The sequence below is a fragment of the Canis lupus genome, chromosome 12, assembly GCF_011100685.1.
Source record: "Canis lupus familiaris isolate Mischka breed German Shepherd chromosome 12, alternate assembly UU_Cfam_GSD_1.0, whole genome shotgun sequence".
Classification (NCBI taxonomy): Eukaryota; Metazoa; Chordata; class Mammalia; order Carnivora; family Canidae; genus Canis; species Canis lupus.
The window spans coordinates 62886268-62900435 of NC_049233.1; the positions used below are offsets into that span (position 1 = coordinate 62886268).

A 14168-nucleotide genomic window follows, 5' to 3' on the forward strand; every position below is an offset into this window, starting at 1 on the left:
AGTGGAGGTTGTACATCTATCATCTCCAGATAGCAACATTCAAGAACTTCCTAACTTCTTTACCACTGGTGTGTTATCAATCAGTTTGATTTTTGCCACTAAAATCTTCACCAATAAAAGGGGTTATCTGGTGTCATTTATTTACTCATTTATTTAAACACATTCCTGGGTCTAGGCTTTCACTTGAACTAAAATCATGAAAACAAAAGAGACGAATATCTAGCAAACCATATGGACTCTTTCACATTATCCTAGTGAACCAGTATTTAAGAAAAGTACATGGTAACACTAGGGAACAATTTCTAAAATAGGAACAAGAGTTCTAATGCTAAATTTAAGCTGATGGGCAACATGGAAAAGGAAAGCAAGATAAACTTAGTATTTTTTATTGATACCTTTTAGGTTGCCAAATGGTTACTTGCAAAGCTATTTTTCTGATCAAAGTTGTCATTTGTCTATTTCCAATGACATCCAGTGGCATCCTGGCATATTACCAGTTTGGGACAACTTACGGAGAGAGGACATGCTGGAGGTGCCCCGAAGAAACTGGTGTAAGCCGTCATCACTGTCACTGGAGCTGGCTATACTGTTCCTCATTTCCAGCATGGAGATCTGTGTGCACAGGCTGAGCTGGTGTTCCAACTTTTTGGCCTTCTACAAAGCAAAGTTTTAAGATTTCTGAGATCTATAAGACTCGGATCACATATTCCTTGTAAAAACCATTTCTTTTTTTCCTTGAAACAAAAAACTACCAGCACATAGTAGGCGGCCAATAAATGTTAGCTATAACTTTCATCATAAGCTACTACTACACATACATTACAAAAATTTTATATGATCAGCTTATTTGTTAATCTGAAAAATAATAAGCACCAACCTAATTTGATAAAGGGCCTACACAAGATGACTTTAAGAGAGCACCCACCCAGGACACCTGGGTGGCTCAGTGGTTGAGCCACTGGCTCAGGTGGTGATTCCAGGGTCCTCCGATTGAGTCCTTCATCGGGCTCCCCACAGGGAGCCTGCTTCTCCCTCTGTGTCTCTCATGAATAAATCAATGAATAAAAATCTTTTAAAAAAGAGGGAGAGAGCACACACCCGTATGCATAGTTCCTGGAGAATTACTTATCATAGAAACAATGTTCTGCAATTTCTCTTCAGTCCTGATTTTAATCTTCTTCTAAGAAAATGTGGGGAAATGAAGATGGAATTGCAAACCGTAGAAGATCCCATACAGCTCCGCAATTCCTTGCTGAGTTGCGCAGGCTCCCTCCTATCCCTCTCTTATCACTTATGAACTTTCTGGAATGGGGCTTGACCAGGAGGATGTACCAAACTGGAAGATACCAGCGTTGAAAGGCCCACTTCCTGCTCACTAGAGTTTGTCAGTTCTCCTCAGTTGCTACCTCCCTGCTTCCCTGCCTTCCTGGCCTATGCTACCCTCGTCCCTCCCTCCCTCTGACTCACTTTCCTTAGATTGATTAAAAGGCTCTTTAGGAGAGACCACAAATGGAGGTCCCTGGCATTTAGAGTCATCTCGCCAGGTAACGACACATATAATAAGTACAAAATATTTCCATGCTCTTAAGAAAGGATTCCCACGAAGGGTCTCTAAATTACAAGCATCCCCACTTCACTTAACATGAGTAATTAATGAAAATTCAGAAAAATATGTATTGCATAAAGTGAGGTATACCTCATTATACATATTTGCTCAACAAAATAAACACACTCAGAAAAACACTTACTTTATCATTTAAGGTGGGATCATTCAATGAGTAGAGCTTATTTGTAATGTCTTTTCCTATAAGATACCTAAATATTTCATACAGAAATGGTTCTGATTCCAGAAAGTAAGTTAATCTTTCTCTTGACCAGCATAAAAATCTGCAGTTATCATCTGCAATGATGGTTACCTGCCCAAGAAACAAACATAGAAAGAAAGAAGTGCATCTGTGTATATGAATTATGACTGTAATTATTTGGGGGAAAGGAAGAGTAGAATAATTCAGTGGATATTATTATAGCAATGATTTGTCATATTAGTAAAATTAAAGCAAGATCTATAACACAAGCTTCAATAGCGATTACAAAATCATGTTTAAAACCAAGAAATCTGTAGACTAAAAGCAAATTCCCCACGTTTTGTTGTTGTTCTGTTTTCCGAGGTCTGGTGCTATAGAGTGTACTAGGCCAATGTTCCAATTAGACATATAATTTGTGGTGAAATATTTCTTTGTGAAATATTCTTCTTGTGATTACAAAAGAGGTTTAAGAATATGGCTTCTAGCAAAAGAATTGGGGTAAGATCCCTGAGGCAAGTTATAGATGAAAGACCTGCCTAGCCAACCTTGCAAACACACACTGGAGAATGAGAAGATGGACTCATGTGAACTGGTTTTAGAGTCCAGGCTGTTACTGAGGAATATGGCTAGTGAGGGTCCTTCTCTGGGTCCTTTTGTCATAGGTATTTTTTGAGTATGATCTTTCAGGACAAGCTCCAGGGTGTGGGGGTTCACAGAGATCCCCCAGTTAGCTCAGAATTGGGACACCATACCTCCCTTGAGCACTGCTCCACAGGAAAAGTGGAAAACACTAATTGCACCCCTCAGAGCTCAAGATTCTCCAAAGAAATACTTTCTCCAGAGTGAGGGGTTATACCCCTAAAACAGTGTCAGGAAGTCCTTCCTCCCATGCAGGTCCCCTTTCATCAGTTAGCACTCTTTCTCTGAGCTTCAGATGGCACTCAAATCACTGAATCCACACTCATTTGTGGACATATCTGCCTCCAGCAGGCACTCTGAGGGCAGGGACTATGCATCTTCCTGTCTGAATGCCCAGATTCCAACACAGAGTGGTCTCAGTGTATATGTATCATATGAAGGAATTAACAAATGGACACAAATGCTGTCGAAGGCAAAATCCATTTTCATATCCTCAACGTTAAACCCAATGCCTGCCAGGTAAATTAATAAAGAGTTTTTGAATTAACATGAAATCATATCTGAGCCTCAGAGCAAACATTTCCAAAGGCACTCTTTCCCCTTGGTTTGTCACAAAATTAAACACGGTTTTGCTGATGAGGGGGTATTTATGTCTACTAGGAGAGACAAATGGAAAACCCAGCTTCTCAACTAATATCAATAGCTGCGATTTGACCTTTAGCAAATTAGAGGGTTTGGCTACTTTAAAAAGTGGGTTGATATTCCTAGAACAAAAAGTTTGCACTTATTATATAAGAGTTGGACTATCCCAAACCAAACACATTTGGATTCAAGAAATGCATCACCAGCTCTATGAATCCATAAAAAACTAAATTCTCCTCATTCTTTCAACATACATTATGCACTTACTTTGTGCTAGACACTGTTAAAGGCACCGAAACTACAACGTGGACAAGGAAGACAAGATCTTTGCCCCTGGGAAGCTTACATTCCAGTGAAGGAAGCTGATGATATATAAGGAAATATGACACCGTCAGGTGACAATAAGTGTTTTGACAAATATAGAACAGGGGCAAGTGGTAGAGAATCTTCAGGGAATGACAGTTACACATAATACCACTCACTTTATATGTGTACTGTACTTTTAAACATTTAGGTGTTTTTACATCTGTTATAAGTGCTCCAAAATTGCCTTTCAGGTAAAGCAGGTCATATTCTTTCTCATTTTTCAGATGTCAAATGACAAGAACCAAAAAACTTATTCATGAGCACATGTTGATTAGTGGTGGAATGAGTACTTCTGACATCCAGCCCAGACATATTTTTCCCAACCAGGCCAAACCCTACCCAATGTGTCCAATATTCAACCAACATGATCACATTGACAGTAATCTGGCTAAGTGACCACAAGGTCAGCTCAAAGTCCATAAAGAGTCCCTTATACAAAGAACCCAATAGCATGAAGCTTACATCCAAGAGGAGGAAGCTGATAATAAACAAAGACATCTGCCCAAAAAACAAAACAAACTTTTCTTTTGTTTTTGAGAAAAGAAGTCTAAAGTCAAGCCAGTAGTGAGAAATTCCCAGAAATACTAAGATGTGGGTAAATAAACACAAGGCAACTGAATAATATTCCACAGTAGTAATTAAAGAAAGGTGAGTACTGGTACTCACTGCAGCACAGCCCTGTAGCCAAGCACTGAAGAAAAGGTTAGGAGCTGGAGGTGCCTTTGTTTGGCAAAGAGGTCATCCGTGACTTTGGAAAATTTAAGTCATGTGCAAGGGGGGAAGAGGTTAAAAGAGCAGTTGGAAGCCATCCAGGAGAAGAAAAAGGAATTGTACCTAGATGACGTATAATGCGTTTAACTTCTTTCCAACCATTCCCATAGCCTCGTTTCCACAGAGGTAATGATACTTCTGATACTATCATTCACTTAGCAAATACACTTCTTGTTGATGGTTGACAAATACCTTAAACCTGTTTATTTTATCATTAAATTTAGGTTGAATAACAGTATTCAAATAAGAAGCTATGCCTACAGTATGTATGAATAACTTGCAAGTCCATAAGTGTAAGCCTTTAATTGGAAGTGGGTCATTAGCATATTGACTGAGGTCATTTTACATGATGGCTAATGCTTCACTTGTGCCAAATAGACATTCGTGTTTAATGATTTTCTGTCACAACAGCCAAGTAAAACGTATTTTAATGAGGAACTTCTATAAAAGCAATATAAGAATTTTTAAAGCTTCTGTAAAATAAATTCCCTTCCTAAAGTCATTAGGCTACCTCAGCAGTGCCATGCTTCAGCTCTGGCGGAGAATTTTACTGAGGAAATAAAAGCAAATGTGACAATGGGAGATAGAAAAGGATTTCTCTCAGGGAGAGGACTGGACTAAGTGTTTGCGATCGGGTTGGCCTTGATTATTACTTCAAGGCACTAGGCCTCACCCTCACTTTACATTCTACAAGCTCATGGAATGAGAAGACATTACACAAGACCAAGGGTGTCCAAGGGAATTGCCTAATGTGTCAGGACTGGAAACAGCAGCTCAACACTCTGATGGCTGATTGTCCTCAGGGGAGAATTCGTTATTTTCTTCACGGATTATATAACATTTCACACATCAGCAACATGAAAATGTCCTAGGACTGGTCTATCCAACCGATGCTCAGAGTTCTCCTAAGCGCTAAAGTACCGTAGAGTCAAAGCTGGCCGATTACTCGCTTCACAGCTTAAACCAAAAGATTTCCTTAATACTAAGATAAGGTTTGGTTTAAATACAGGAGAAAATTTCAAGTTCATTTATTTCACAAGGGCTGGGATCTCCAAGACGTTCTTTTTCCCTTAAACTCAATAAAGCTTTGATTTTCAGGCTTCACAGCACAGGATGCGCAAATGACCGGGAAAAGCAATGAGTGGGAGATAAAATACAAAATGGTATGTGTGATAGAGGACGTGAAAATGGTAAAGCTCACTTGACATAAAACAACTGCCCAAAGAGGAAGAAACCAAACACAAAAGACTAATTCCACCTTTTGTAATAAAGATACTCAAGATTCTACCAAGAATTCTAAGCGGCAGCTTTGGCGTGTAGGTACCAACATGGCTGGAAAGCACCTCTCAGTCACCTGGGAGTTCAGGTTCAGAGTCTGTTTCTCAGCTCTGTCACTGTGCCTGTCATAATTGTCACATATGTCCCCAAACACCATTTGCAACCTGCAGAGACACTGAGTCCACTTGCCTTCCTTTTCTCCTTTCACACTATTCTAGAATTCCTTAGCACCCCTACCAAAGATGAACTTAAAGAAATAAAGATTTGAAGAAAGTAGCTCTTTGTGAGAACACTTTGAATTGTTCCCAATTAAAGAAAAATGAGATTAGCAGGTAAAAAGCAGGGGTGTGGAGAAGTCTGACCACTGACACTTGAAATGTCCCTGCTGGGATCCCTGGGTGGCGCAGCGGTTTAGCGCCTGCCTTTGGCCCAGGGCGCGATCCTGGAGACCCAGGATCGAATCCCACATCGGGCTCCCAGGGCATGGAGCCTCTTCTCCCTCTGCCTATGTCTCTGCCTTTCTCTCTCTCTCTCTCTGTGACTATCATAAATAAATTAAAAAATTTAAAAAAAAAAAAAAAAAAAAAAAGAAATGTCCCTGCTGTGGGCACAGGTAGTGAGATGTTCGAGCACGTGGTGTGCTTCACTTGGGAACTTAGTCAGAAAGAGGCACCGTATACTCCTACACAGATGTGCAGCAGCTATTTTTACTCCTGAGTATCTGCCAATGGGAACATTTTGTAAACAGTCAAAACACAATCTCTCCCAAGGGTTTATTCTGATGGCGTCTGTTCCAATTGCATAGGACACAGGTTCTACGATGCTAAAGTAGTTCTTATGCACTGACCAATCAGAAAATGCCACACCACACTCTATGTAGACAAAAGATGGCTGGTGCTGGAAAGGTTGAATCAATATCCTTTCCCAGCTATGGTACCTCGATCTTGGTCCTGATTCTGGAATCTCCCCAGCACTTATCAGGAACATCTTTCAGCTACCAAATCCCAATCCCTAGTCCCCCAAGATTCCCTAGTCCCTGCAGGTCATAGTAGGAATTCCTTTTTTGCTAACTTAATTAGAATATAATTTGAAGTCCAGGTGACAAGATAGTACCTGGTCATATCCCTGGCCTCTCAGGGAGCACTTGCTTCTAGAAACAAAGGGGGTTCAGTTTCCACACCCTCTCCAAATTCCAGGCTCTTCGGGGTTATAATGAGACTGAATGACTGTGTAATGCTGTTTGCTACTGTACACAGAGAAATGGATGCAACAGATAAATGGGCTTTGGAAGAAGAAATAATAAGGAGGGCAGAGGAAAGAAATAGAGAGGAAATGAGTGGCCCTGGGCTAGTTTGTAGACAGTGGTGATTAAAAATACGGTAAGAACGTCTTCACTGCAGGTAAAAAGCAGGGGTGACCCTCCCAAACACAAGATGAGAGTGTAAATTCGAGAAGCCACAATACAGCATTAGTTTTCCGCTTCTGTATCTTAAGCTCAGCCAACGTGGGAGCAGTACTAGACCCAGTTAATGAGCCTACATGAGACCTTGTAGAGAACACACATAACTTTCACAAGTAGTGTGGTTATTCAGATCTGTTACTCAGCAGAATGGGAGTGGGGCAGGGCTCCAACCATCGTACATAAACTAAACTAAACTAACTAAACTGGACATCTGTATATTTTCCCTTTTATCTCCATATGGCCTCCCAAATTGTATGGTGCCTCAAAATGAGACTCAAAAATAAGATGTGTCATCAAGAAACCCTGACTTTTCTTCCCAGAGGTGAGAACATCCCGTCTATTCCATTTCCTACCTGTACTCATTTACACTCTTGCTCGGGATATTTCCTTACTGCTGTTTAGAGCCTGAAACCAAAGGAAATTCTCATACATTTTCTTGGTTGCTTTCCTATCAATCAAGAGGGGAATAAAATAGGAGGGTGGGACACTTACGGAAAGATTCAAAACAAAGTGCCACACAATGGGCAATTTTTAATTATGAAGAACTTCATCCTTTGCCCTTAAAGTATTCATTAAATATAAAAGAGTAAAGTGACTAGGTTTTTTTTTTTTTTTTTTCACAAGAATTAAGAAAAATATCTCTAGGGCAAAGCCAGTTTCTATTTTGTTTCCCAGTAAAAGTAACTAATTACATGTTTTAGGAGCACTGATTATCCACAACTGATATTTTCCTTTTTTTTTTTTCCATAATCAAAGCAAAAGGAAGAAAATAAAAAAGCAGTCATACTCACCACCCAGAAATAACAATGTAAACACTACGGCCAAAGTAGGATATATTTTTCTAGACCTCTTTTTATGTACGTAGAGGCAATATTTTGTTTGAGATTTATGACAATGGGGTTATGCAATATATACCATATGGTAATCTCTTTTTTTCATAAATCACTTTATCATTATTATCCTTTGGATATTTGAATGAGACACGAACTAGTTCCAACCTTCTTAAAATCATGCCGACACATACCTGGAATTTTTCACCTTTGTGCATCTGAGTTGATCTAAATTCAGGAGAATCTATAAAGGCACAGGGGTAAATGTTATGCAGAAAATGTCCTCGATAGGAAACCTTCATTCTGACAACAGAAATTAATGTTAATAAATGAACAATATTTCACAAATAACATGACGATCCTTAACCTTATAAGTTAAAGGTTATGGATTATGGGTTTTGTACTAAAGTTTTAAAGACTCCACAGATGACAAATGTAATTAAAAGCACTTCCTGAAAAGCATAAATATTTACCTCAATAGAAATTTCACCAAGGAAAAAAAGACAGGGTCCATCCAGTATGGAACAGACATGGTTCATTGGTTATCATTGTCATACAGCTAGAGTGACCATAAATTTATTACTCAAAATCAGATAATTTTAAGAAGGAAAGGGTTGGTATTAAGGAACTATGTCAGAACTATATATATACATATATATATATGATGGATATTCCTAGAAGTTATATTTTTGTGATACTCAAAAAAATAAACAAATCACCTGTGAAACATGCATAAGCTTCTGGAAGTTGAATGCCTAACTTAAATCTGCTTCAATTTTAGCTCATTAACTTTAAAAAAAAAGTCAATAAAGATTCAAAATGTTCACAGCTGAAAATTCTAACATCTACAAGATTCAGAGTAGTCAATTCTATATAACTCTAATCTGTCGCTCTGTTGTATTGTAAAATGCAGGTGTATAATGGGATTTCACCACCAACAATCTCTGCGACCTGATGATCCAAGTCATTCCCTTCTAGTCATTCCCTACCCAGGGAACAGGGGAAGATTCAAGGCAAACTGGGAATTTCAATTTCCAAAGAGCACTTACTTCCCCTTTAGGAGAATACTCAGACGGTCGTCAACGGAGGTTTTATCCTCTGCAGCATAAGTCTGGCCCTTTTTTAAGGTTTGGATCATACAAAACTGTCCAGTTAATCTTCTGAACAAATCTGGAGGCACACGGAGGGGTTCAAACAATCGGCGGTAGATGCCACTAAGCTCCTTCTCAATCTTTACCTGAAATGCAGCAATGACCAGATGCTGCTGTAACACAGCAACACCGAAACACTGGCTTCCTCTGTCTCAAAATGGTTTGAGAATAAACAAATCTGCACACCCGCCATGGCTCTTCTGTATTTCAGTCAATGGAATCTTACACAGACAGTAAGAGGTGACACAAGTTTCGATGCTAAAAGGGCACTTTTGCAGTTAAACAACTCCAAGAGCATATGGAAAAGATTTGCACTATTAGTCACATCTCTTCCTATGTGCTGTAGAGCAGCTGCGGAGGTTTTGAATGTTACCACAACATAGACCTTCCCAGTCTTAGCGTTTCCTATAAATAACACAAAACCTTTTGTCTTTACAACAATTTTGTTTCACAGAAAGAAATCATATGGACTTTTAAACATTACAGCCAAAAAAAAAAAAAAAAAAAAAAAACCACAACCTCCACATAAAATAGGAATCAACCTGGGAAAATTTTATGAAAATACATGTATTGAGCATTTTATCTATATGTAAGCATTGTTTAATGGATCAACATAGGAAAAGAAACATCCCCAGCTGCGATCATTGCTTCTGATTTATTTATTCTGAAGCAAAGCAAAGAGGGTAAAAGGGTTTCAGTGAAGCAATTTCGTCTTTAGCTAAAACACTTTATAGAATGGAGAACCCATTGGATTAAGTCTGGCTACCGGAGGAAGGGGAAAGAAAAATGGCTCAATCACTTCTGCTGCCAGACAAGACCCAGATCACATGCCATAATTGGGCCCAGCATTATTAGTCTGGGAAAACTGAATAGCATGTGAATGAACTTTGGGCTCAAAGGATCATCCATCCCAATGAAATCTGTCACAGCCACACTATAAAGCTTATAGATCCAGATGATGATAGCCACTCAGATGTCACTACACCTTTGTGCTGCTCTTGCCATGTTTCATTTTAACGGAGAACCAGCATTTATATCTTTCAAAAACGTAGGTTCATAATATGAGAGGAAACGAAAGCACAGATACTGTGTGAGTGTTTTACTCGATGCTACTACCATCGCATCAGCAACTTCTGAACCTTATGTTCAGAGCTTGGGGTGTCAGCAAGTTCTGATATTCAGCAATTATAATCCTCACTATTACCACCACCTACCTCCTCCACTTTAGAGTTCTAGTAATGAGTGTTTAAAATAGTTTATTCACAAATATGTCCCACTTTCAGAATGCACACCAGCTGATGTGGCATAGTAACGAGCATCTGAACTATTGACTCATATTCATAATCTGCTCATCCTGCAAGTCTTAGCTCAAGTCCCGATTCCTTAACGAAGCCTTCTTAATTCTTCTTGTGAAAGCATCCATGCATCAAATGTTTTTTTGAGCACTTGCTATGCGACAATCACGGTTGTCAGGAGCACAGAATATAAAAGTAAGGTAGTAGACGACAGTTCCCACCTATTTGCTGTTCCCACACCCTGTAAAAGGATTCTCCATCCCCTTAGCCCAGCCTATTCCTACGCTATCACAACTTGGCCATGTAATGTGGAATATGAGCAAAAGTGATGCATGCTCCTCGTGCACGGAAGTTTTAAGAGACACTGGGTCTTTCTCTTTGGTTCTCTTGTACTTTTTTCTCTGCCATGAGAATGCATGTCTAACCAGAACCTGCTGCTGCAGCAGAGACCTGGAAATGACACAGGCCAGAATCACAGCTGACATACAGTTGCTAGAGTCCACATATAAGGTGGGTGAGAAACAGAACTTGTCACTGAGATTTTCAGGATGTTTATTACACAGGATAACCTAGAGAAAACTAACATAGTAAAGCAAAACAGCCTGGGTTGCGATGTTTGAGGAGGTTACGATCTAGTAGAATGCCTATTACATGTATCAACTATGTCATTCAAATAATCATTTCCTGTGAAATGTCTTGTTTTCTAATAGTTTTCTGTGCACATGTCTGGCTTTGAACATAATAGGAGGACAAGTGCTCTATCTTCTACTTCACTGAATAATTGTGTGTCCTTTGAATAGTTAATAAACGATGTACAGAGTGATTTCCAGGAGCCACACTACTTTATTATCCTAGTTACATCTTTTTGTTCTTAGAATGACCAAAGAAACACAACAAGATAAGTTTTTCAAGAGAAGTTGAAAAAAAAAGTTAAATATTAGTGTTTTGGTAACACCCTCCCAAAACGATGATTTTCTTAAATGAATATTTTGGGCATAATGAAAAAAAAAGTCATTACATTTACAAAATAGCACAAACTATTTGTAAATCATTAGTATGTTCAAGGAAGTTGCCTGTGAATAATTAATTTTACAACTGGGCAAAGATATTTCCAAGCGACATCTGAATACCAATAGACAAAAGAAATAATGAAGTTCTATGATGAAAATGTTCTTATATCTAAATTGCCTGAATGATTTAAAATCTTTAAAAAACTCATTTGTCGGGGTGTCTGGATGGCATGGTTGGTTGAGCACCTGACTCTTGGTTTCAGCTCTGGTCGTGATCTCAGGGTCATGAGATGGAACCTCACGTGGGCTCTATGCTGAGTGTGGAGTCTGCATGAGACTCTCTCCCTCTCCTTCTGTCCCTCCCACCTGCACTCTTTCTGTCTCTCTCTCTCTCAAATAAATAAATAAATCTTTAAAAAAGGGTCATCTGTAGAGCAAAGTTCATAGTATTCACATATTTCACTTTCAGACATATGTAAACAAAATCAGAGAAATGATATTAAAGGGACTAAAGATGTTAGATGTTCATTCTCAAGTCTGAACAAAGCACTTCAAAACCTTTTTGGCTTTAAAATATCTTCCTTATTAATTAATTTTAGTAATTACCGGTCTTTTCTTGTACAAAAGATATGACAGATGCAAAATGTTGACACCCAGGAACACAGAGTTCCAGATCATGATATCCAAGGCACATCGGTAGAGAGTGGCCCAGACAATATAAAGGGTACAGCCTGTTGAATAACAAAGTCAACATGTTAGAGGTCTAGAATAGTGTCAGCATGTAGCTAAATAAATTTGTTATCCTCTCTATAAACAAACAAATGAGCACATTTTAGAAATACTTAAGCCAGGGGTACCTGGGTGGCTCAATTGGTTAAGGGATGGACTCTTGATTTTGGCTCAGGTCATGATTTCAGGGTTCTGAGATCCAGAACTCCCCCACCCCCCACCCCCACCCCACCCTGGACCCCTTGGTTCCGCACTAGGCATGGAACTTGTTTGGGATTCTCTCTCTCTCTCTCTCTCTCTCCTTTTGCCCCTCCCCCTGCTTATGCATGCCCATGTTCCTGCTCTGTTTAAAAAAATAAATACCTAACCCAAACATCACATTAAGTTCCATTTTGTTTTTTGTCTTACTACCACAAAAGAAAAATGTGCTTTGTTGCAGAAAATTTATATAGAAAATATCTTTAAAGAGGAAAGAAACCCATAATTTTACTACATAAAGAAAACCACTGTTGATATTTAATAAGTTCTCCATTTGCAAATTTTATTTCCTTACAATCTTGATGCATTTTTCCCTGATGGCAAACCTACAGTATATAAAAATTTAAAATCCACTCTTTTACTTATTTTACTTATTGTGGTAATTTCTGTTTTGTCAAAACTCTTCATATACATAGTTTTTAATGACTGTAACTGATTAAACTCTAATTTACCTAACTATTTTCTCAACAGATGAGATTTTTGGGGTATAATTTTTGATACATCATCAAAACATCTTTATATATTAAGAATTGATTTTTTTTTTACTAGTTCCTTAGGGTGAGTTACCTAACAGTAAGTCAAGGAAATGAACTTTTCAGTTTTTCATGAGACTCAGGAACTGTTTCCCAAAGGTATATAAATATTTGCATTCCTACTAGTTGGGAATGCTACTATCAGGTTGTTAATAATACAAAATTTGAAAACTCTTAATTTGACACTGGAATTATGTTTCATTTTATTTTGCATTTCCATTATTGATGAACCTGAATATTTTCCCAAAATTTTTTAGCTATCTGATTTTTTCTTTCTTTTTTTTTTTTTAAGATTTTATTTATTTATTCATGAGAAACACTGAGAGAGAGGCAGAGAAATAGGCAAAGGGAGAAGCAGTCTCTCTGCAGGGAGTCAGATATGGGACTGGATCCCAGGATCACGACCTGAGCGAAAGGCAGATGCTCAACCATTGAGCCACCCAGGTGCCTAAAATTTGAATTTTTCATCTGACAATTTTCCATTCACCCGTGGAAATCTTCCTGCTTTTTCTTATCAATTCTCTTACTTTAGGAAAAATATCCCAGTTTCTTTTGACCCATTTATGGTGGGAGAGTCAATATATATTTTTAATTTAAAATAAACTGTTCAGGGGATCCCTGGGTGGCTCAGCGGTTTAGTGCCTGCCTTTGGCCCACGGTGTGATCCTGGAGTCCAGGGATCGAGTCCCACGTAGGGCTCCCTGCCTGGAGCCTGCTTCTCCCTCTGCCTGTGTCTCTGCCTCTCTCTGTCTCTCATGAATAAATAAATATTAAAAAATAATAAAATAAAATATATTGTTCAATATGACACAAATATATCAACAACATGCATGCACAGAAAAGCTGACCTCCCACATTAAAAAGTTATCCATTTGCAATTTTTATTTCATCAGAATGATTTGCGGCATCTGAGTAGACCAAAATGTAGAACTTTGTAAGTTTTTAAATAATATTTCATAACAAGTCTTGTTGAATTTTAAAATATCATTAAAGAAGACAGGGAAACTAATGCTTTGACAGACTGAGAACATGAGGACCTGAATTATAGTCCTGGTTTGGCCACATTCTCTCCACCTTAATTTTGGATTAATCATTCAACTCCTCCAGGTTTCATCTTGGTTGGATTAGATATCTCCTTGGTCCATCCTACCTCTAAAACCGTGTTTTAAAAATTATAGTTAGCCAGGTGCCTGGGTGACTCGGTTAAGCGTCTGCCTTCAGCTCAGGTCATGATCTTAGGGTCCTGGGATCAAGTCCTGCACTGGGCTCCCTGTTCAGTGGGGAGTCTGCTTCTCCCTCTTCCTTTCCTTCTGTCCCTCCCTTGCTTCTGCCCACACTCGTGTGCTCTTTCTCTCTCACACACATAAATAAGTAAAATCTTTTAAAGCATTTAATTAGC

At 38.7% G+C, this 14168-nt stretch overlaps 1 protein-coding gene across 5 annotated transcripts in view; it reads right to left on the reverse strand.

Annotated features, from left to right (window-relative positions):
* Nucleotides 1-14168, reverse strand: part of BVES (blood vessel epicardial substance) — a 38516-nt gene that overhangs the window by 17437 nt on the left and 6911 nt on the right. For all 5 annotated transcript variants that reach the window (XM_038554827.1, XM_038554828.1, XM_038554829.1 and 2 more), the window contains exons 3-7: nucleotides 11856-11980; nucleotides 8843-9030; nucleotides 7988-8096; nucleotides 1749-1916; nucleotides 513-654 (exon numbers count right to left, since the gene is read on the reverse strand). In XM_038554827.1, coding sequence (XP_038410755.1) covers nucleotides 513-654; nucleotides 1749-1916; nucleotides 7988-8096; nucleotides 8843-9030; nucleotides 11856-11980 — 732 coding nt within the window. The remainder of the gene's footprint in view (nucleotides 1-512; nucleotides 655-1748; nucleotides 1917-7987; nucleotides 8097-8842; nucleotides 9031-11855; nucleotides 11981-14168) is intronic.